Here is a 21,764-nt window from a genome sequence, read left to right as displayed (position 1 = left end):
AGTGCGTCACTCTAGTGTTTTGTTGTGTTCCTGTAATGGCGGAACACACGGAGGGAGAAAGCGTTGGGTTCAGTGCTAACAGGTCAGATTGTATGCCGTATTATTGACTCGTATCTCGATACATATTCCGTTAAAAAATAATGTGGGCGAGATGTATAAATTCCAGTTAATAAATTATCCATTGTGGCTTAGTTGGTGTGAATTTGTGCATTTAGGAGGCTAGCGCGTTAACTTGCCTAGCATAGCATGCTAGTGTAGTTATTAGTTAAGAGAGACAATACGGAGGCTGCTCTCTGCTGAACTCGCTGTGTTTACTCTTAAAGCTGATGGTGTGTTTACTCTTAAAGATGGCTGTTGTGTTCAGCTGCAGTTAATAATAAGGGATTATTGTGCGATATTCATAGCTAGTTTTGTAATCAGCCATAACACAGGGTGTCGTAAACGGACGCAAAAGTGGGATGTGGCTGGTGACTGGAGCTGCTGAATGAATGGCGCTTGTTTTTGGTTACATGACTCGATGTAGTTTTTCTGTAGCAGTAGGATGGCGCAGCAGTCAGCCCCCCGGTTCCCCGGCGCTGTCCCTCCGGTGGCTGGGGCATTACCACGGAGGCAGCCGTTATTGAGCACTCCCGCCACTCCTCCGTTCCCGGTGATGAGAGGCCCCACTCCCGCAGCGCGAGCCCCGTTCGCACGGATGCCCTTCGACCCCAGCGTTCCGCCGCCTGTGGGCACCGCCCATTTACAGGTACACCTGTTTACACTTCACTGCATTTGAAACAGATTTATTAACCAAATCCTTTCACATGTACCAGGATCGTTGTTTGTATTTGGTGCTGATTTTGCATTTGCCCTCCTGTGGAAAAGGACCAAAGTGCTCTCAAGTTGATAACTGACTCATTGGAGCATATTCAGCATTCATATATGGTAACACACATATGAGTGGATTAGATAGCGCAATGTTTTTAAACACCTCTTTGTAATTGCCACTTTGAGAAACAGACCATCCAACTAACACTGTCCAGCCGACAGCTTCCTGTAGTCAGAAATGGTCAGTGATGCAGAGCTAGAACACAAGCTGTGTATGGATAACAAATCCACAGAATTTTAATATACACCGATCAGGCGTGACATTATGAGCACTGAGAGGTGAAGTGAATAACACTGATTATCTCCTCATCATGGCACCTGTTAGTGGGTGGGATATATTAGGCATCAAGTGGACATTTTGTACTCAAAGTTGATGTGTTAGAAACAGGAAAAATGGGCAAGCGTAAGGATTTGAGTTTGACGAAGGGCCAAATTGTGATGGCTGGACGACTGGATCAGAGCATCTCCAAAACTGCAGCTCTTGTGGGGTGTTCCCGGTCTGCAGTGGTCAGTATCTATCAAAAGTGGTCCAAGGAAGGAGCAGTGGTGAACCGGAGACAGGGTCATGGGCAGCAAAGGCTCCCCATGTGCATCAATGAGCATGCTGGTTGTGATAGAAAGTTGTCAGAATACACAGTGCATGATGGGGCAGGGCTATTTTGACAGCAAATGGGAGACCAAACAATATTAGGCAGGTGGTCATAATGTTATGCCTGATTGGTGTACAGCTCTTAATATACAGGTGACATACCAAACTAAAAAAAGTTTTAGATTTACCAAAAATTAACATGTGCTGTTTGTTTTTTTTTAATACCACTGCTAGTATCGTCAGTGTTAGGCTGAGAATGGCTTTACCACATCAGTTATTTCTGACACACTGAAAGCTGGCTGATGCCTCGTGTACGTCAACTGTTATAACAGTATACCTACATATAATGAAAAGGGCAGTTAACTTAGCAAACAAGGTAGGCATACTCATAAATTGGTCACTTGTCCAAATTAAGTTACAGTTAGGCATCCTAATCAGGTGGCCATTGAGTGTTATCTTTGCTAGTGATGCGAAATATTTAAGCCTTTGTTTTATAGTATTTATCAAAGATGTATGGCAGTATGTCTGCCAAAGATATATTGGGAAAGCCTTTAAGTCATATGACCAACTGCATTTATTTTTCTCACTGGAATTAACTTGTCTCAGGATGTTCCATAATATTAATGTGGCTATAAACAGTGGGAAAAGTGCACTGTGTTGTTTGTTTATAAATTAAGAATTATAATTGCACATCACTGTGGTATAAGCAGAATAACACACAGGCAATTATTTGTAATTAATCAAATTCAGGCTGGTAAATTAATCAACTTTGGCCTTGCTCACCATGTCATGTCTGATATATAGCACCATTATTAGTATTTCTTCACCTCACCTCAGATACTAATGTAAACAATGCTGTGTAGCTAACTTTTTTTTGGGTCCTCTTAGAGACCACCGTTCATTCCACCTCCAGTAAGTGCCATGCCTCCTCCTCCTGGAATCATCTTCCCTCCTGGTATTCCACCTTCGGCTTCACCTGCTGCTGCTCCTTCTCTCACTTCTACAGAAGAGATCTGGGTGGAAAACAAAAGTCCAGAAGGAAAGGTATTGTACTTGGTGTCTCTACATATGCTGTATAGACCACGTACCTATATATTAACTGTGTTTATTGTATTCATGCAGCCCATTATGCTTTTTTTGAATAGTTGAGCCAAGTTAACCCCCCAAGTGGCACTTTTCCGACGAAGGCTATTAGGTTAACATAACTAGCATAACTAAGTAATGTAAACCTTTCTCATTTTATGTAGAAAAAGGTTCCTAGATGAATGTACATATATTTGGATGTGCACTTTAAGACACTTTATTACACACAAACACACAAGTGTACAGTTTAAGAGTCTCTCTTGTGCCTTGTGCATGAAGTGCAGCTTGAGTGGTTGTAAACCCAGTGTTCATCCATACAGCCACCCTACCCTGATTTTCTGCCTCACCCAGTCCACCAGATCAGGTTCTAGCGGTATGCTTCTTGTGTTCCTGTAGGTGTACTACTATAACGCACGCACACGAGAATCGGCTTGGGCAAAACCCGAGGGCGTGAAGGTGATCCAGCAGGCTGAACTCACGCCTCTGGTGATGAGCCAGGCTGCAGGAGTGGCCTCCAGCAGCCCCAGCCCTTCAAACAACCTCCCAGCAGCAGTTGCTGCATCCTCCAATACCACACACACCACCCAGGTTTCTTCCACAGTCATGAGCTCCACCTCCACCCCCAGTACGAATGTAGTCTCGCCTCTCCTCCCCACTCCTGGAACAGGTAGATATCACCTACTCCAAACCCACACCTCAATTTGTGTATAATTTAAAATGTTTGTGTATATAATTCAGTTTTATTTGTACAGTGCTTTTAAGAACACATATAGTCACAAAGCAGCTTTATATAAATCCTAGATTTCTGTCTAGAATTCAGTCTCTGGATAACTGGTGTTGATTAAATATCGAACTCATGAGTTACAGTGTAATAGCATACTTTTAATGCAAATTTTATAGCACTATACACTGAATAAACATTAGCACAAATGCTGTACTGTGTGCTTTTATCTAGACCACAGTTCTACATTTTGTTGCATTTAGGAAATTCCAATATATTAAAATCTGAACAATGCATGTAGGAACATTTTACATTTTAGCACCTTTTGTTTACTGTTTTTAGCAAAATAAAGACTTGTTTGTCTTAAACATCCATTCTAGTTTTATACAGGGATATCTCTTCTCTCTGACATGCCAAAGATAGAGGCAAAAATAGAAATATTAATGCTAAATTATATATAACTTTTACTGAACGTCCTCTGTTATCCTCTCCTGTTTTTTTTTTTTTTTAGAAGGCACAGAGCTGTCATCTGCGGTAACTGCCCCCCACACTGTGGCCCTTACCCCTGTAGTTGCTGTAAATGCCCCCGCAGGAGCAGTCACTGTCACAACAGGGCCACAGCCACTCCCTGTGGCATTACCCCACACTGTGCCCCAGCCCGCTGCTGCCATCCCAGCGTTCCCGCCAGTTATGGTGCCACCTTTCAGAGTGCCTCTGCCTGGATTGCCCATTCCACTACCCGGTAGGTGCAATCTCTCACTTGATGACACCATCTGCAGCGACACCAGTTTTGAGCTCCATCTGAATGCCTCCTCCCTCTTGACCTTGATATTGACCTTGATTTTCATCCTTCTGTCCTTTCCTTCTTTTTTTTTCTGTTGATAGTGATGCTTGCATCCTGTATCATTTAATATATTAATCTTTGTGAGAGTAATCTATAGATGGCAGTATTACTCTCTTTTTTTTTTATTGTAAGATTTTTGTTAGTGTTATTATACTACAACCAGATTACATAATTGCTAGTTTCCTCAGCAGTTTAATGTTGGTGTATATTTTTGCACCATGATGGTCAGTCTCGCGTATCAGACTGACAAATAAAAATTATTACCAACACAGAATCTGTTGGTTGTTTTGACCTTCGGGTTGCAGACAACTCTGCCTGTTACCTGTGAACTGTAGCTGACGTCTGTCTTTCTCTGACCAACAGTCTGTGCTTGCTTGATTCTTTTAGGTGTAGCAATGATGCAGATAGTCAGCTGTCCTTATATAAAGACTATCTCTCCCAGCAAGAATGGTAATTCCCTCTCCATCGCTAGCCGGCATGCTGGTGACTGTTGTGCATCTACGCTTTATGTATTGTATTTACCTTGTATGTCTAAAGAGCCCATTATTTCTAACCAAAACCTAAAGACTCTATTGTTTAATTGTGTCGAAGTGCATTAAAACGCAGAAAGTTCAGGCAATTTATAAAATTTCCCTATATCTCATGAGCTTACATTTTCTTGTAGCTATGAATTGCTGTTCTTGTGTCAAATCTTCGTGCTTCTCTGTATCTTGTAGTGATTTATTTGTGGTATATTTGTGGTATGTGTCATTGCTGTGGCATGCATTGTTGTGTTGTCAGTGTCGAATGCAATTCTAAAGGTGACATCCAAACTGAAGTCAGTTTGGTTTTCTTCTGGACTGGATTTGATTAACTTTGTTTGAAGAATATCAAAGATCCAACTAACTTTGTGAAGTAACTTCTTGAGGGCTTATACTGCAAGCAAGGTAAATACACATGCTCTTTCAGATGTAGAGTTAGTTGTGCAAAAAAAAAAAAAAAAAATCCAGTGATTGGCAGTTCTGTGGGTGGAAATGATGAGAGAGGTCAGAGGAGAATGGCCAGACTTGTTCAAGCTGACGTGAAGTCTGCAGTGAGGCAAATGACCACACTGTACAAAAGTGGTGGGCAGAAAAGCAATTCAGAATGGACATGTTGCGCCTAAACAATTGCATCCTAGACAAATACTAAACAAATAAGCAAAGTATTTAAAGGTTTTATTTACATTAGATAGATAGCTTCAGGGACTGAGATCCCATCTGATGAAGCAGAAGAACATCCTGCAGAATCTCATGGGATGGGTTGCCAGTGTTCAGCAAAAGTATGTTTAACAGACACCCTATAAAAGTTCGTGTAAGGGCCTAAATATAAAACTGATCAGTGAGGCTGAATTAAAATAATAAAAGTTTTATTCAGAAATCAGTTTGTGCTATTTGTCTTCTGGCCCTTAATCAGTATCAGTTTCTGACCACAGGATGCCATTGGCTGGACGTTTTTGCTTGATGGACTATTCTCAATCCAGTGACCTTGAGGTGTATTAAAATCCCAGCAACCCTGTTATGCCTAATTCACTAGAACCAGTTCAACACACTGCTGAAGGATCCAAGGCACAAATAATATCTGGTCAGCTGTGGTGCTTAGCCACAACTATTTTACACCGATTATATACCTATACAGCAAACTGTCATGGTCATTTTGATATACATCAAAATCTTTATTTATTTATTTATTTATTATTATTTTTTAATCAGTTCAGTTATATTTTCTCACATGGATACCAGCTTCTTCATAAGGGCTACTGCGATATTTTCCTATGTCTTTCCTTGCCACTGGGAATATACCATTAATATGTATTTTTCCCTTGAAAAATAACTTTCAGCTTTAATTTAAGTGTCTTTACTTGAGTGTAGGAAGTACACTTTATATGTGTAGTCAAGCTGTTACATGTGTGTTCTTGGTTTGTTTCACATTTCCTTCAGCAAGTGAAATCCATGCTCATTTGGAAGCAGGTTGCCTTAAAAAGTCATCTTGGGTTGCTTTCGAAGTCCAATGAATTTAGGCATGTGGCTGAATCTGAGCAGTAATGTCATTGCCCTAAACACTGCAGATTTTATTCTGCTGCTTTTGTCACCAGTCACATCATCAGTAAATAGAAGGGAACCAGTTTGACTGGCAGGCATTAATGTCCACACCATAAGATGAGGAGGTATGCTTTGGATAATGATCAGTTCCTTCCCTTTTCTGTAATCTTCCCATCCTTCTAAAACATGTTGCTCTTTGTTCCTTTTGTTTTTTAGTTAGTTTTCACTCACACTCTATTTTTCTTGGTGAGATCTTCTCTTGCTTCTCCTGTGTGAAGGGTTTTTCTTTCACTTGGAAAAGTGAAGCCGCAGATGTTTACCTATTGTCCTTCACATCTTTTATTGTCCCTGAGCTCACCAGTTCGGCCACCTAAAGTTTTTGTTTTGATTTTTCAGCCGGATGATGGCTTGATTCACCGGCAGTGAATCTTTAGCTCTTGAGACTAGTTAATAGCTGCAAATTCCAATTGCAAACATCACACTTGAAATCAACTGTAGACCTTTTTTTTTTTGGTTACCTATGAATAAGGAATATCATACACTTGGCCTTGCAGGACCTGAGCAGGCTATTACCTGAATACTTTTGATTAACACTGTTCATCTGATTTGGATGTACATACCTTCAAATTAAAGCTGAATGTTTGCACATTGAGGACATATTCATATAAAAACAACCTTGTCGATGTCCAAATGTTTATCGACCACTCTATTCATCAATGTTAATAATCGTACAATAGATGACAAAAAAATGTGAAGTGTAGTAGAAGTCTTCATAAATAGAGTTCTAAATTTTTGGCCATTGCTGACAGTACGTTTATGGCATGTGTGTGTGTGTGTTTTCTAGGTATGCTTCCTGGTATGGCACCCCCCCTTTTACCCATGATGCCTCCTCAGATGACAGTAGCAGCAACCTCGTCCCCACTGTCAGGAGGAGATTGGTCAGAGTTTAAAACTGCAGAAGGGAAGTCATACTATTACAACAAACGCACACTGGAGACTACCTGGGACAAGCCTGAGGAGCTCAAAGACAAAGGTCTGGGTGTGAAGCAAGGCAGAGTACTCACTCTCTGAAATAGGCCTGGGTTCAAAACTCAAATAAGAAAAATAAACATATTGGGGACTTTTTCAACTCAATTGGGTTTATTGACAGTACAATGTGGCTAACCTTATGGCCTGATTTGGGCTTCAGCTTTGCCTTGGCATGATTTGAGACCAGATTGCTTAACTGGTAACCACTTTGTGATCCTTCATAACAGAAAAAGAGCTCGAAAAAGCCAAGGACGCTGCAGAAGATGCAGAGGATACTGAGCTCATGCAGGTAGAAGATGGCAGCCCCAAGATTGATCCACCTATAGAGCCAAAGGAGGTAGAGTATCATAGCTATGTGTCAGAGTGGAAGAGCAGGCATTGTCTATAATTATTAAATGACCTGTTCTGGATGGATTTATTGTTATGAAATCTTTTTTGGTTTTTGGTATATGTTTAATTGTAGGAACCCAAAGAGGTAGAGATGACTGAAGAAGAGAAGGTTGCTAAGAAATCCAAACCTGTAGCCACCAACCCCATTCCAGGCACACCATGGTAGGCAGGAGTGGAGCACAAAACTACTGTTTAAAGTAGTAAATACTGTGTCATTGACTGTGTTTGCATGCTGCTGCCTAGATTCATGGCCAAAGTATTCCTTTAAATTCTAACCTGTGGATTTTTTGTCTTGCTCAGTATTAACATTATTATTACTAAATATTAAAGAATTTCACAAATATTAGGTCAACTTAGTATTTTATTACCATTTGAAATCCTCAAACCTTTGTCACTGTTCTTTCAGAAATAAACATTCAAACCTATTTTAGCAATCATTTGTTTTAACCATTTTTCTAGAACCAGAATATATAATCGGAGACTTAACAGATGTGTTTTGCTGATTTTCAGTGGAATTTGTAGACAGCGTTGGAATATATGGACAAATTTCTTTGTGCATAAAATCTAGAGAGACCTTTCATTGTTTAATTCTCTTCCCTGTCAGGTGTGTGGTTTGGACTGGTGATGATCGCGTGTTCTTCTACAACCCCACCACACGCATGTCCATGTGGGAAAGGCCGGAGGAGCTGGTGGGGCGAGCTGACGTTGATAAGAGCATACAAGAGCCACCACACAAGAGAGGCCAGGACAATGGACCTAAGTCAGGTTAGTGCTCGTCTGCTGCACCGTGAGTTAACACTTACACATGGTAAGAAGGGTAGATCAGGTTTCAGTACACAGAATGTGTGTCAGGTATACAGTATTCATTGTAGCATTGGTTCCGGTGATTGTAACAGAAATTGGTTTATGACAAATGCAGACATGTCAGTGCTGAAACATTTAATGCAAGGCACGTTATCCTTGTTGAATCCAGTATTGTCTTCTGACCTGTGTGTCATCTGTCTTGAATGACTTGCTGACTTTCCACCGCTCTGTCCAAACCATCTGTCCTTAACAAATATGTGTGTGTGTGTGTGTGTGAGCAGTAATTGTTAAGCAGGAACAAGAGCTTACAGTTACAGAGGATACATCAGAGGATGAGCCCAGCAGTGCCAAGAAGAGAAAGTGAGGTTTCATTTTTTCATTTTCATGTTTGGATCAGTGTCCATCTTAGCTTTCAGGTCTGTAGTCTGTTGCAGTTACATTTGTAGTTATCGTATTTGGCTGACACCCTTAATCAAGGAGACTTGAGGAAGTGCTTTAAAGTCTCTGGTTTACTAGGTCACAGACTAAGTAAACTATCAGTCGTCTGGGGGAAGTAATACTGTCCAAAAAACACAGACATGTCCAAAAATTGTTGCATGTCCAAAAAATGACCTTGCATATAACAGCTATTACAACTACTCACAATCTTCTCACAGGTGAAAAATTTAACATGCTCTTGACATTCTATCATCCATTTCTCTCTTAGGGAAATAATTGATGTAATTTTACGGTCCATTCCAGCATTGTTTTAGCTAAAGTGAACTTAAGATCAATTGAAGGGGCAAGGGGTCATGTTCTACATTAATGTAGAAAAATAATGGGAAAAAGTTGTCATAAGTTTGCTGTAAACCTTATTGTAAATTGTAGAGTACACAATAAAGTAAATATCTGGCCAATGGTCTGGTTACACCTGACCGTCAGTATGTGCTTGTTGAAAATCCCATTTTAAAACCATGGTCAACCATCCCCTTTGTGAAGCCATTTCCATTGGACTTTGGAACAAGACTCTTGGGATTTGTACCCATTCAGGCATTAGAGCGTTAATGATGTCCGCCAATGATGTCGAGCAAGAAGGCTTGGTGTACAGTCGTTGTTGTTCCCACCCCAATGGTGTTCAGTTGGTCAAGGACAAGGCGTTGTGCAGTCCACTCAAATTTTTCCACACTTCAAGTTAAAACAGATAAAACTACTGCAATTGGGTAAATCAATTCAGAATTTGCTTCTTGTATGTTTTGTGCACTCAACGCTATGTGCAAACGGTATGTTGCCCCTCATCCCCTCATTTGACCAGTGGCCACTTATTTGTAGATGTATTAAACTTCCAAGAAATGTCAGAGAGCATCTTTAGAACTGTACAGAAATATAATATGAATAAACTGTATTGCAAAGTCAATGGTATGTTTATTCACTCCACTCAATTTAACTCACTCCATTAAATATGATTTGAATCTGTTTTAAAACCAGATGTCAGTGTCAGCTTTTTAAAATCAGAGCTGCAAGGTCCACTCTTTGGCATGTTAAGAGGTTGAGGTTTTGAGTCCTTTACAGTAATTAACTGACTTAGTATAGATTTTTGTGGCCACATGGGGAAACGATATTGAGAACATCAAAGTAACAAAGCATGCTGAGTAATAGAAATGCCTGGACAGTTGAGCTATGGCGAACAATATGCAGCTCTGTGTTTCCTGATCCTGCAGGCAGTACAGAAAATAAAAGCAGTAGTCACTTTACTATGCCTGTAACTTACTAAGTTGAAGCAGAAATGTGTCCATATGAAGTACACATGTATTTATTTGTGTGTGTGTGTGTATGAGAGAGAGAAAGACGTGTGAGAATTCTTGATGATTCTAATGTGCAGTGAGAACAAAAACAAGATTTTGGTATTAGTATTTTTTCTTTTAATTATTTTGTTAATTGTCATATTCTGTGTGTTGCAGATTAGAGGAGAAAAAGGAGGCAGATTTGGAGAAGGAAGCAGCAGTGGAGGCTGAGCTGAGAGCGGCGAGGGAGCGAGCCGTGGTTCCACAAGAGACTCGGATGAATCAATTTAAAGACATGCTGCTAGAGAGAGGGGTAAACCCAAAGTACTCCCACATACTTTACTAAACACATACTTTGCTCTGTCTTTTTGTGTTCACACAGCTCTCTCTTGCTAGGCCAAATATCCATTTTAATTGAAGTATCCATTTTACTTAAAAGGGATTTTTTTTGCCTCTTTTCATGAAAGGTTGAACTTGTTGCTGACTTGAGGCTTTAAGTCTCATTAAGAATACTTCCCTGACCTTTCAGCATATCAGAGTAACATTGATCGATCAGTCTCATCTCATCTTCTCATCAAATATGAGCAGCACTTTATCCCCTAGGCGTGATCAGCGGCAGCACCTTAGATGGTTCTCGCATTAAAAAATAAACTGTTCTGTTATGTATAGGCTTGAGAGCTCTTTTAAGGTATTTGCCCTTTGCCGGTGTGTTCTATACGACGGATAAAAGGCAGTCAGAAGGAGCAGACATCAATGTGGGACCCTCCACCCCCTTTAGCTCCCATGTGCTTAAGAGAGACCATAATGTAGCAACTAGAGCAGCCACTGAGAAAGATGTAGAGGAGCACCCATCACTCCTCCTTTTGTCCCTTATTAATTACCCCAGTCTTGTCCTTGCCAATTAGTGCAGGGAGAGAGCTGCAGAGGTGCTGGGCCACCCCACCGTGTGTGTTATTCATTAGAGATGCTGATGTGGAGGGGGATGAAACGTGGCAGGCACACACCCTGACTTCAGCACTGTGGGGGGGACGTGCTCAGAAGAGCTCACCCGCTGAATGTCCTGCTCATTAGAATGGGCGTAACTACAGAGGAAAGAGGCATTAAAAGCTCCCGTTTCCCGGACTTTGTTTCTATATTTGTTTCTCTCTTTCTGTGCCAGGTTTCAGCGTTTTCTACATGGGAGAAAGAGCTACATAAAATAGTCTTTGACCCTCGTTATCTGCTTTTGAACCCCAAAGAACGGAAGCAGGTACATGCACACTGTTCAGAGCTGCACACTGTTATGCATACAAAGACATACATACACATCTCTTTTTTTCACAGTCTTATTACATGAAATATCAAGCCTGGGGTGATCTTATCCCAATATTCATGATATGTAAAGCATGTGCATAAACAGCTGTCGAAACCATTAAACATCAGCTCAGCTTACTTCCAGTGCACTACTTCTAGTTAGAATGACTCTGAAGTGAATCCATGTTTTTACTGTATTGAATGGAAAAATTCACTCATTAATCAGGTGATATTTGTTAGATTTCTATCAGCAATGGTTATATATAACTATATGACAACAAGTCTTAACACCAAGTAAATGAGAATGTGTAACCAAAGTAGTTATGAAGTTTTATTCATCTATCAAACACTAGAGTAAGTCTTAAGTAAAGCTTAAGTGAAGCTCTTTCTGAAGGAGTCCTGCTTTAAAATGACCAGGTATAAATGTTAAGAGGTTAAGCAAACATTGACTTAATAATGAAAGAAATAATGTAATAATGGGTGAATGTTTCTTGGTGGAAGTAAACAGTAGCCTTTGGATCATTGTAAATTAGTTTTAGGAGTGAACATGTATGCCAACACAAATGCAGTAAGTATAGATCACTTGAAAAGATGATGCACTTGGACCACTTCGGGACCACTTCATGATCCCTGAATCTCAACTCTCTGTGCAGGTGTTTGATCAGTACGTAAAGACTCGCGCTGAAGAGGAGAGGAAAGAGAAGAAGAACAAGATAATGCAAGCTAAAGAGGACTTTAGGAGGATGATGGAAGAAGCCAGACTCGGAGTCAGGTGAATACTAAGACCGACTTCAACACGTGTCTTCTCTTTTCATGTCGTACACCACAACAGTGCCGCATTTTACCAGACATGATGTTTTTCTACTTTTCTGATTGATTTGGAATGGATGTAAGACAGTGACTACCCAAATAGTCAGCCAAATAGTAGCACCTCGAATGGTTAGCCATTTATTTGAATGCATGTGCACATCCTTAGACCATATACATGTGTACAGTGGGAGGTAATATTGTGGCAACAGAATAATGAAGCCGCACATGTGCACACAACTATGTTAAAGTTTAAAGAGTTTTAAGACAAACTTACGCGTCGATTTTCCGATGAATTGTGTGTGCATTTTTGTTTTCCAGAACTACTTTCAGCGAGTTTGCAGCTAAGCATGCTAGGGATGCACGTTTTAAAGCTATTGAGAAGATGAAGGACAGAGAATCCATCTTCTCTGAGTTCATGACATCTCTCAAAAAGAAAGAGAAGGAGAACTCGAAGAACCGAGGTGAAAAGGTGAACATGATGTCCCTAATCGTCTTAATTTCCACTGTAGATGATTGGAGGGGAACAAAAAGTAGGGATGAACCGGATTAGGAGACGCAGTACGCAAACACTTGCTTTAAGGGTAGCGTAAATAGGACACTATTAGTAGTTCCCTTCATACACGCCTCCAGGATTTATGTAGGCTGGAATGAAGTAGTTATGCTTAAGTAATGGGCGACTGTGCTGATTGCCTTTGGCAGCTAAAGGTCAGCAATAAAACATTAATAGCAACAAAATGTCACCTGTTGAGGGAGGGGTGATAGGTGGGGAGGTCTTCACAGAGTGGGGTTCACCAGAGGATGCCAATCTACTGCAACTAAGGTTGCTTTAACAAACAACATTTATTCATAGTGTAATGACCAGTCAGACCAGAGCACAGGATACTGTCTATTCAGTCAGTGTCTCTCACCATTTTTGCAGCTAGGGACCCATATAAACATCATAAAACTATATTAATAATCACACACAATACATTATGTCTAAATCAGCATCATTTGGAATCCTATTTATTTTTATGATTTATGATTTACTTTCTTTTTGAATTAGATTTGGATTGATTGGATTGATGGTATTTTATTACCTTGGTATATACATATAAGATGAACTTTTGGGTATTTATGCCAAAAATATCCCAAACAACTTGTTTTCTTAGGCACTTGCTGTCCACTTTATTAGGAACACCTATACATTCATACAGATATCTAATCAGCCTATCATGTGGTAGCAGCACAATACATGCAGGTACAAGTCATGAGTTTTAGTTGATGTACAAAAAACATGAAGTTGGGGAATGTGGAAAAAACACAAATACATCCTGTTTGTGGAGGGTCTGCAGGCTGAAACACCATGTTGATGAGAGAGACCAGAGAAGAATGACCAAGCAGGTATGAGCTGACTGGCTGAAGGCTATAGTAACTTAAATAATCAACCGTAGTGAGCTGAAAAGCATCCCAGAATGCACAACACATCAAATTTTCAGGTGGATGGACTACAACAGCATAAGACCATGTCAGGTTTCAATGCTGTCAGCCAAGATCAAGAATCACAGGCTTTTTGAAACTGGACAGTCAAACATACAGAAAGAATATTAGTAACAGTGTAATGTCCGTTTCATAGCTTTGTGTCAGGTTGATTGTGGTCCATGCTGTTTTAGGTGAGACAGGACTTCTTCGAGTTGCTGTCTGATCACCATGTGGATGGCCAGCAGCGCTGGAGCAAAGTTAAGGAGAAGATGGAGACAGATCCCCGGTACAAAGCAGTGGAGACTTCAGCTGCACGAGAGGAACTGTTCAAAAGCTTTGTGGAGAAGCTTGCCAAGGTTAATGGGACTTATTTTTAAGCTACTTTGTGTATAAAATCTCTTTTCTTTGTATACATCCACCTTATAGGAAACTACTGAAAATGAAATAATCCCTGTTGCCAACTACTGTTGGTTTTGTTTATGCCGCTTTATTCAGTTAAATTAGATTTTATGTTTTGAGACGTTTTCTAGTTCCAGGCCCAGTTTTTTGTCAGGAACAATAGTTGAGCTGTGTTTGTGTATCGTTACTCCTTTCTCCAGAACTCAAACTCAGAGAAGGAAAAGGAGCTGGAGAAACAGGCACGGATCGAAGCCAGCCTGAGGGAAAGAGAGCGGACGGTGCAACGATTCCGCTCCGAGCAGACCAAAGAGATTGACCGTGAACGAGAGCAGCACAAACGCGAGGAGGCTGTGCAACACTTCAAAGCTCTCATGTCCGATATGGTGAGACGTGTATAACCACTGGCAGAAAATCACTGCGAATTACATGGACAGGTGTAAAACACTGTGTCACACTTTGTGTGTGTGTGTGAACGTCCACAGCACAGTCCTTTATAAGTTTCCTACTGTACAAACTCGGATATGTTCATCTCAGCAGACGTACTTCATCAGCTAATTATCAAGGCCTTCGTAAATCAAGTCACTCAGGGTCCAGTTTCCTGTTTTTATTTGTTCACACGTTTTTGGTCATTTTCAAGCCCTTCACATGAGTTCAATCAGCTGTAAGATAGCAGGCACTAAACTGCCTTTCAGGTCTGTCAGGGTAACTCAACACAAAATGAAGAAAAGATATTAAAAACACAAACACTGTGGCTCTAAAGAGTGATGATGGAAAAATGTAGGTGTTTCATTTGTAAGTGACAGCTGGCCACATTGAAAACATTAAAGATATGATGAAACCACGCTAGCCCATTATTCTTCCTGCCTATGCCCGTTTCCTGCATTTCATACACAAGCAATTGTTTGAGATTGTTTCGTCTTTTTTCCGGTGCTTCTAAATGCCAGGTCAGATCATCAGATGCCTCCTGGTCTGAGACGCGACGTTCCTTGAGGAAAGACCACCGCTGGGAGACTTCTTCGTTGCTGGAGCGAGAGGAGAAGGAGAGGCTTTTCAATGAACACATCGAGGCACTAACTAAAAAGAAGAAGGAGCTGTTCCGCCAACTTTTAGACGAGACGCCCACGGTACAAACCCATTATCTGCTCTTTCTTTTTTTTTCTTTTTTTTCCCTCTGAATCTAAATCAAGTTCATTGCTGTGTGGATGGAATGCAAATAAAATCATTATACAAACATACCTCCTCCCAATAGATCACACTAACATCGACATGGAAGGAGGTGAAAAAGGGCATCAAAGAGGACCCAAGGTGTATGAAGTTTTCTAGTAGTGATCGGGTATGGACTCTCGTTACTACAGTATTTCATTCATTGTATAAGGACGTAAAGAAGAATTGTTAATTTAGTGATGCGAGTCTGCTTTGTGTTTCTTGCAGAAAAAACAGAGAGAATTTGAAGACTACATTAAAGACAAGCACATTTCAGCAAAAGCAGACTTCAGAACTCTACTTAAAGAGACCAAGTTCATCACCTACAAGTGAGTATTTAAAAAAAAAAAAACGTGGCCAGCATCACTGAACTGGATTTGGGGATACACCAAATAAAATCCAAGTATCAGAGTCAACATAACACATGTTCATAATGTATATTATTTGTAAAATCATTTATAAGAAACTTTATTTCTATTTGAATGAGCTGTGTATAGAGTACAACAATTGTCCAGATAGGACAGGGGCTGTGATGGAGCACAGGAGACAGTCCACTGCTCTCCAGAGATATTGTGTAGGAGACATGCTGTGAAGGAGCATGTGATTCTCTAGAGAGACCGTAATAGAGCATGAGAGACTGCACATACTGTAAAATGGCTTATGGGAGACTGCCCTGTTTTCTAAAGACACTGATAGAGTATGGAAGTCTGGGCTATTCTCTAAAGACTCTACAATATAACATGGAGTACTAAGTGCTTTTCTCTAGAGGCATTATGGTAGTGTGGGAGACTGCTCTATTTTTTAGAGACACTTTGATAGAGCAGGAGAGACTGTACCCTGTTCTCTAGAGACACTTTAATAGAGCATAGGAGACTGTGCTGTTCTTTTATAGATGGTAGTGGCACATGCTAGGGATGATTTTAATTTTTAGACTTCAGAAATATGTTAATTGCTTCAAAGACATTTTTTTAAATGTACTAACGGTTTGATTTCAGCCACACTAGTTTTATTACATATAAGTTTTTAAAGTTTAATAGTGGAAGTGATTGTAAATGTTTATTCTTTCGCATCAGATCACGCAAGTTGATTCAGGAGTCCGAGCAGCACCTGACGGACATGACGAAGATCCTGCAGAACGATAAACGCTATCTGGTACTAGACTGTATGCCAGATGAGAGACATAAACTCATCATGGCATATGTGGAGGAGCTGGAGCGCAGAGGACCCCCGCCTCCTCCCACAGCCTTCGAGCCTGCCCGGCGTTCCACTAAGTGATCCATCTCAAATACACACCCGTTCCAGACCACCAACGTTTTTTTTTTTTCTCTTTATTCTTCCCACTCATCATTTACAGAGGGCCATCCATTGCTTAAATTCGTCAGGCCAGAAACAGGCACTGTTCTAGGATGCAGGTTTTTGGTACCATTTATCATTTGTACACTGCCTCAGAACATCTGAGTGAACTCAGCTGTATGACCAGTGGAAGCAGGTGTGCTGATGAACTTCTGTGAAAATTCACTGCTTGCCTGAGTGATAGCTGAGAACATCTGTCTAAAACGGTTAGAGTGGCAGTGCAAGCAGGGATCCGTTCCATGCCCAGGCGAACCCACCTGATCCCGTTAGTGTGATGAACGTTTGCATTAGTTCTACAGGGTTTGTTCTGTGCCAAGGAAAATGCCCAGGAGCAGTGACCACCTGTACCCCCTACTTTTTCATCCACTCCTTTTTTCAGAACCTGTGGCCGAACCGTGGTTCATAAATTCTGCCATGCTCTCTCTCTTTTGCTTTGACTTTTGTACAAATGGTTTGATTCTCAAAACCAGGATCCACAGTTTATCTCTCATATTTGGGACTGCAGTCATCCACTGTGGCTTTCGTCTACTGAAGCAGCTCGGTTCATCTGTTATTTTAACTGACAACTTGTGTAAAATGTAAGATATTTTTTAAATAATGGATGGGTGTTGATTCCTTCATTACCGTATGTAATGTTAGTCTGTGCAAGCAGTGACGGTGCCAGTCTGCTGCTAGTGGGGTTTAATTTAATTGATCAAATGTTTTTGAAAAGATTACCATTTTTGTAGCTTCAGTGTTTCTGTACAAGTTGACTGGAATAAAGGCAACCTACTTTTTTACATTGTTGATATTTCTTTAGTCTTCTTAAAATAATGTTTCAGTTTATATTTTCATTTTCTTACTGGAAAATTGGATACAGATCAAATACAGGCCATGCCTTAGGATTTATCTGGAACATAATTTATTTTTGCTCAAATACATATACAAAACATTTCCTCTTATATTTTACAGGTGTAATAGTTCTATTTGTGGAAATAAATTCGCACTATTTGGAGAATTGTACAAGGAAATTTGCTAACATTTTCAATCCAGATATGTGCTATTTACAGTTTCTTAATATCAGGCAAGAAGACATGTAAATGTAGAGCATAATCTCTCTGGATCACAAAATATAACACATGAAACTTTTCTCTACAGGAGCCAACAAACCAAACCATTCTCAAGTTATATTACGACAAATAACAACGTGAATTTATTCAATATATTCCACAAATGGTACTGGTCGGATGATCTTTCAGGGATGTTTATATTGTGTCTCTGGTTGGAACCTTGTTTCAGAAGACCTACAGTTTGCTGGTGGTGCGTTCATCTTTTAGCAGGTACATGAATGCAATGTTTGTGTGTGTATATGGTGTAGAATATTGACGTCACACCATGTACAGCTTTATATGTCCAATTATGTGATTTAGCCTGTGTGTCGAGTTTGCGTGAGGTCACTTGGTTGTAGCTGCTGTAATTCCTGTTGCGCGTGTGAGAGCTGAGTGGTGTGTGTGTGTGTGTGTGTTGCTTCTCGGGTAGTGTTTAGGCTACTGCTTGCCCTCTTTGGGGTCCTGATGCTCCCAAGGTACGGGGTCGTTCTCCTGGGACATGGAGCCACTCTCGCGCTCGTGCCAGAACTGCTCCACATCAGGCGGCACCAGGCCATCTTTATTGCCGTTTCCGGAACCTTCCTCCTGTTGTTGCTGCTGCTGCTGTTGTTGCTGCTGCTGCTTGTCTGGTAGGGACTCGTCGGTACTCCTTGGTGGAAGGTGGGCCGAAGCCTCGGGTCGCGGTGTAGGCGACCTGGGCGCAGTGGGCGCGTGCGGCCCGGGTTTAGGTTGCTGCTTGGGAGCGTGTTTGCGCAGCGTGAGACGCCGCCACAGGCCCTTGTAGCCCTCTCGGAATTCCTCAGACAGCGCGAGCACTATGAGCGGGTTGGCTAGCGAGATGGTAAACATGACGAACTGTGCTGAAACGGCAAAGAGCACGGGCGGCACGGGGCCGTCGCTGTCCGCTGCGTGCCTCATCCACACCCACGACACCCATTGTGGCACCCACATGGTGGCCATGGCCACGGTCAGGCCGAACAGCATCAGGGTAAGCTTGCGCGACCGGATCTGTGCTCGCAGGTTCTGCGTCTTGCTGCAGCGGCGTTGGCATCGGCCGTACGCGCGCCAGAAGTAAAGCAGCGCGAAGCTAAGTGGTGCGCAAAAGGCCACCAGAGGGTACGCCTTCACGTAAAAGGACATAAACTCACGGGCTTCTGGTGGCACCTCGAGCACGCACAGCAGTCCACCCTCTTCCATCTGCAGCGACGTGAAGAGCCAGTGGGGGAGTGGGAGGACGCAAGCCAAGAGCCATGTGAAGAGCAGCACCACCACGATAGTCTTAAGGCGGATCGTGACTTGCTTGGTCGGGTTACTGACGTACCTGTAGCATGCCTTTGCCATGATGGCCACCGTGAAACTCTTTGCCGCCATGCAGGAATGCACGAACCATTCGCACGTTTTGCACACGACTAAGCCCAGAGTCCAGCTTTCGCGCGAGTACGCAGTGGCTTTAAACGGGACCGCAAAAGCCAGCAGCAGACCGTCAGCCATCAGGAGGTTGAGAATGAGCGCGTTAATAAGGGAGAGCTTGCTTTTACGCGCGTTGCCCACCAGCACTCCCACCGCGGTGGCGTTTGCAATGAAGCCTAGCACGGAGATGACGCCCAGCCCTACCGGCACCAGCACCTTCAGGTCGCCTTGCTGCAGGTGCTGATATGCGCCTTTCTCCAAAAACGAGCGTCTGTTCAAGGTGCCGTTAGGCGCGCTGAAGTTCCCGTCCTGCAGTTTGTCCATTTCCGCAGAAAGAATCAGAAAAAGTCGCCTGTTAATAACTTTCTGTCACGCGTGTCTTACACGCCTTCGGACCCGCGCGTTTTATTCACGGAGGCTGCGGGCTGCGCGCGGTTATAAAGGCGGAGTGTGACTGACAGGTGCCCTCCCCAGCTGACTGTCCGTGTTCACTTGGACTGGAGCGCCGCGTCCTCTCGAGGCCAATTAGAGTGATTCCAGCTAACGGGCGCTGCGTTACACTGTGCCTTTCAAACAAGTTGTTCATAATCACCGGAAACTGAGCGAGTTTTACGCGCAGGGCTTGATTATGCCAAAAGGATGCACCAGGGTTTTTTTTTCCCGTGTGCGCGCGCTCGTGTTTGTGTGTGTTATGCGATATGCTTTTTACAAGTATACCAAGAACCATGAAGTTTTATGTACAATAACAAGTAAAAGTTTCAGGTGAATGCACACACAAGACACGCTCACTAGTTTTGCGCAAAAGATTAAACACAATCGAATAAAAATCTAGAAGGATATATTCCATGATAAACTCTTATTCTATATTTTGAAAAGACAAGGACATTACATGCACATCTTTATAAATCACCTTTAAACAGATTGAGGGGGAAGATGAGCTTTTCTCCACATTTCCGCATGTTTTGAAGTTCTACATGGGGGGAAAAAGCCATTACTTTTGCAGCAAGTTTTTCTGTGAAATGTCTAAAAATGTTTCCACTGGTCATATCTTCCAAACAGCTGGAAGTATACACACACACACACACACACACACACACAAAATCAGTTAATTATTGTTAAATTTATATATTCGATTAATTTATTCCACTAATAAACAATATAAATCATAAATAAATATACTAGTGAATAATTCATTACAATTCTATGAATTTTATCCTAGAACAGAGGGTTCCAAAAGTTTAAAATATAGTGGAAATAATCACATTATTATTATTATTATTATTATTATTATTATTATTATTATTATTATTATTATTATTATTATTCAATGTCACTATATTTACAAAACCTTTTTGACATAATTGCCATTTCTTTATGAACACACATGGAGTCATCTCTCCCATATTTGGCAATGGTGTCATGTGTTTGCAGAGTTTTCAGCTAAAGTCCATCACAACCATTCGACAGCTTCCTGATTTAGCCATGAGAATCAGCTCTTCTTTTGTCAATGGTGAAAGAAGTAAAAGACAAACAACTGGATGAAACAAGTACATATAAACTACGTGTGCCTGGAGTGTGCCTTCCTCTATGCCTGGAGAGTTCAGTATCAACAGGCATATTTAAGGGAAAAAGAGCAATATTTGGAGTATTTTTGGTTTTGGAGTCAGTGTTTCATTTTGTCTACTGTTTATGTAGAGTTGCAAAATGTGTGCAAATCCTTATGAATAGTTTGGGAGCAAAAACTGTTACCTAGCGTGTAAGATACTGGTGTTCTAAATATCAAGATATTCCACTGAGGATAATATGGAGAACTCATATTGAATCTCTTAACTAATAAATGTATGAATTGAAATGAAATGAAAGGAAGAAACAGTGACAGTGTTATGCTGTGTCTGGTGTTTTTGCCATGGTTTAGGTTTACTTCAGTAGAAAGTTCTGCTTGGTCACGTTTATTCTAGGATAAAACATTTCTGTTTTGATGAGAGCTCTTTCCTCAAGCATGAATCCACAATATCACCAGATCTTAAACAGCTATAGGAGATTATGGAATGATGTGTTAGACAGTTTATCTCCATCATCAAAACACATATAAACAGAGGAAACCTGATATTAAAAAAAGTATATGTTGGGCAGACATATTGGAATTGAACAGTCTGCCCAAAAAAAGGCTACTAGTGGATGGTGACATAAGCAAATTATTCATAGCAGCATTATCTCACAAAAAAGTTTACTACAAACTGTAGGTTTTATTGTTGCTGGGCCTCCTAGTCTCTTATCACTTGTACCCTCAATTTGGTCTGGAAACGTGAAAAAACGTGCATGCTCCCAACTTTGTGGGAACAGTTTGGGGATGGTCCCTTCCTGTTCCAACATGCCTGCACACCAGTACTCAAAGCAAGACATGGATAAGCCATCCCTAAACTGTTCACAAAAAAGTTGGGAGGATGAAATTGTCTTGGTATATTGAAGCATTAAGAGTTCCTTTCACTGGATCTAAGGGGCCAAGCCCAACCCCTGAAAAACAACACCTGAATTCAATGATTTGGTGGGGTGTCCCAAAACCTTTACCAATATAGTGTATTTTAGACTGTAATTACTTC

At 41.2% G+C, this 21,764-nt stretch overlaps 2 protein-coding genes across 4 annotated transcripts; one reads left to right on the top strand and one right to left on the bottom strand.

The window, feature by feature from the left end:
- Positions 1-17,438, top strand: tcerg1a (transcription elongation regulator 1a (CA150)). 3 transcript variants are annotated; one of them, XM_058397527.1, is made up of 21 exons: positions 1-82; positions 535-745; positions 2,345-2,500; positions 2,936-3,206; positions 3,772-4,002; positions 4,492-4,554; positions 7,009-7,197; positions 7,421-7,530; positions 7,657-7,745; positions 8,188-8,348; positions 8,669-8,747; positions 10,325-10,460; positions 11,307-11,396; positions 12,094-12,212; positions 12,569-12,719; positions 13,903-14,067; positions 14,311-14,493; positions 15,055-15,234; positions 15,360-15,443; positions 15,542-15,642; positions 16,387-17,438. In XM_058397527.1, exons 1-21 carry the CDS (start codon positions 36-38, stop codon positions 16,586-16,588), a joined length of 3,018 nt encoding a protein of 1,005 aa, XP_058253510.1. In that variant the 5' UTR covers positions 1-35; the 3' UTR covers positions 16,589-17,438. The 3 variants fall into 3 exon arrangements, with proteins under 3 accessions (XP_058253510.1, XP_058253512.1, XP_058253511.1); XM_058397528.1 differs by having other exon boundaries at positions 33-82; positions 538-745; XM_058397529.1 differs by lacking the exon at positions 4,492-4,554.
- A 167-nt stretch (positions 17,439-17,605) lies between these two features.
- Positions 17,606-19,551, bottom strand: gpr151 (G protein-coupled receptor 151). The gene has a single exon (XM_058397621.1). The coding sequence runs from the start codon at positions 19,486-19,488 to the stop codon at positions 18,193-18,195; it is 1,296 nt and encodes a 431-aa protein (XP_058253604.1). The 5' UTR covers positions 19,489-19,551; the 3' UTR covers positions 17,606-18,192.
- Positions 19,552-21,764: the final 2,213 nt, after the last annotated feature.

The sequence above is a fragment of the Hemibagrus wyckioides genome, linkage group LG08 (genome assembly GCF_019097595.1).
Source record: "Hemibagrus wyckioides isolate EC202008001 linkage group LG08, SWU_Hwy_1.0, whole genome shotgun sequence".
In the NCBI taxonomy this organism is placed as follows: domain Eukaryota; kingdom Metazoa; phylum Chordata; class Actinopteri; order Siluriformes; family Bagridae; genus Hemibagrus; species Hemibagrus wyckioides.
The sequence above is the reverse complement of the archived record's forward strand: the minus strand, read 5'-3'. Positions and strand labels throughout refer to the sequence as shown.

What these genes read in the sequence shown, in the direction of transcription:
- tcerg1a (XM_058397527.1), top strand. Translation starts at nt 36, where the DNA reads ATGGCGGAACACACGGAGGGAGAAAGCGTTGGGTTCAGTGCTAACAG. An exon ending in TGAGGAGCTCAAAGACAAAG is followed by an intron (nt 7,198 to 7,420) that starts GTCTGGGTGTGA and finishes CCTTCATAACAG; the next exon opens with AAAAAGAGCTCGAAAAAGCC. An exon ending in ACCCCAAAGAACGGAAGCAG is followed by an intron (nt 11,397 to 12,093) that starts GTACATGCACAC and finishes CTCTCTGTGCAG; the next exon opens with GTGTTTGATCAGTACGTAAA.
- gpr151 (XM_058397621.1), bottom strand. Translation starts at nt 19,488, where the DNA reads ATGGACAAACTGCAGGACGGGAACTTCAGCGCGCCTAACGGCACCTTG.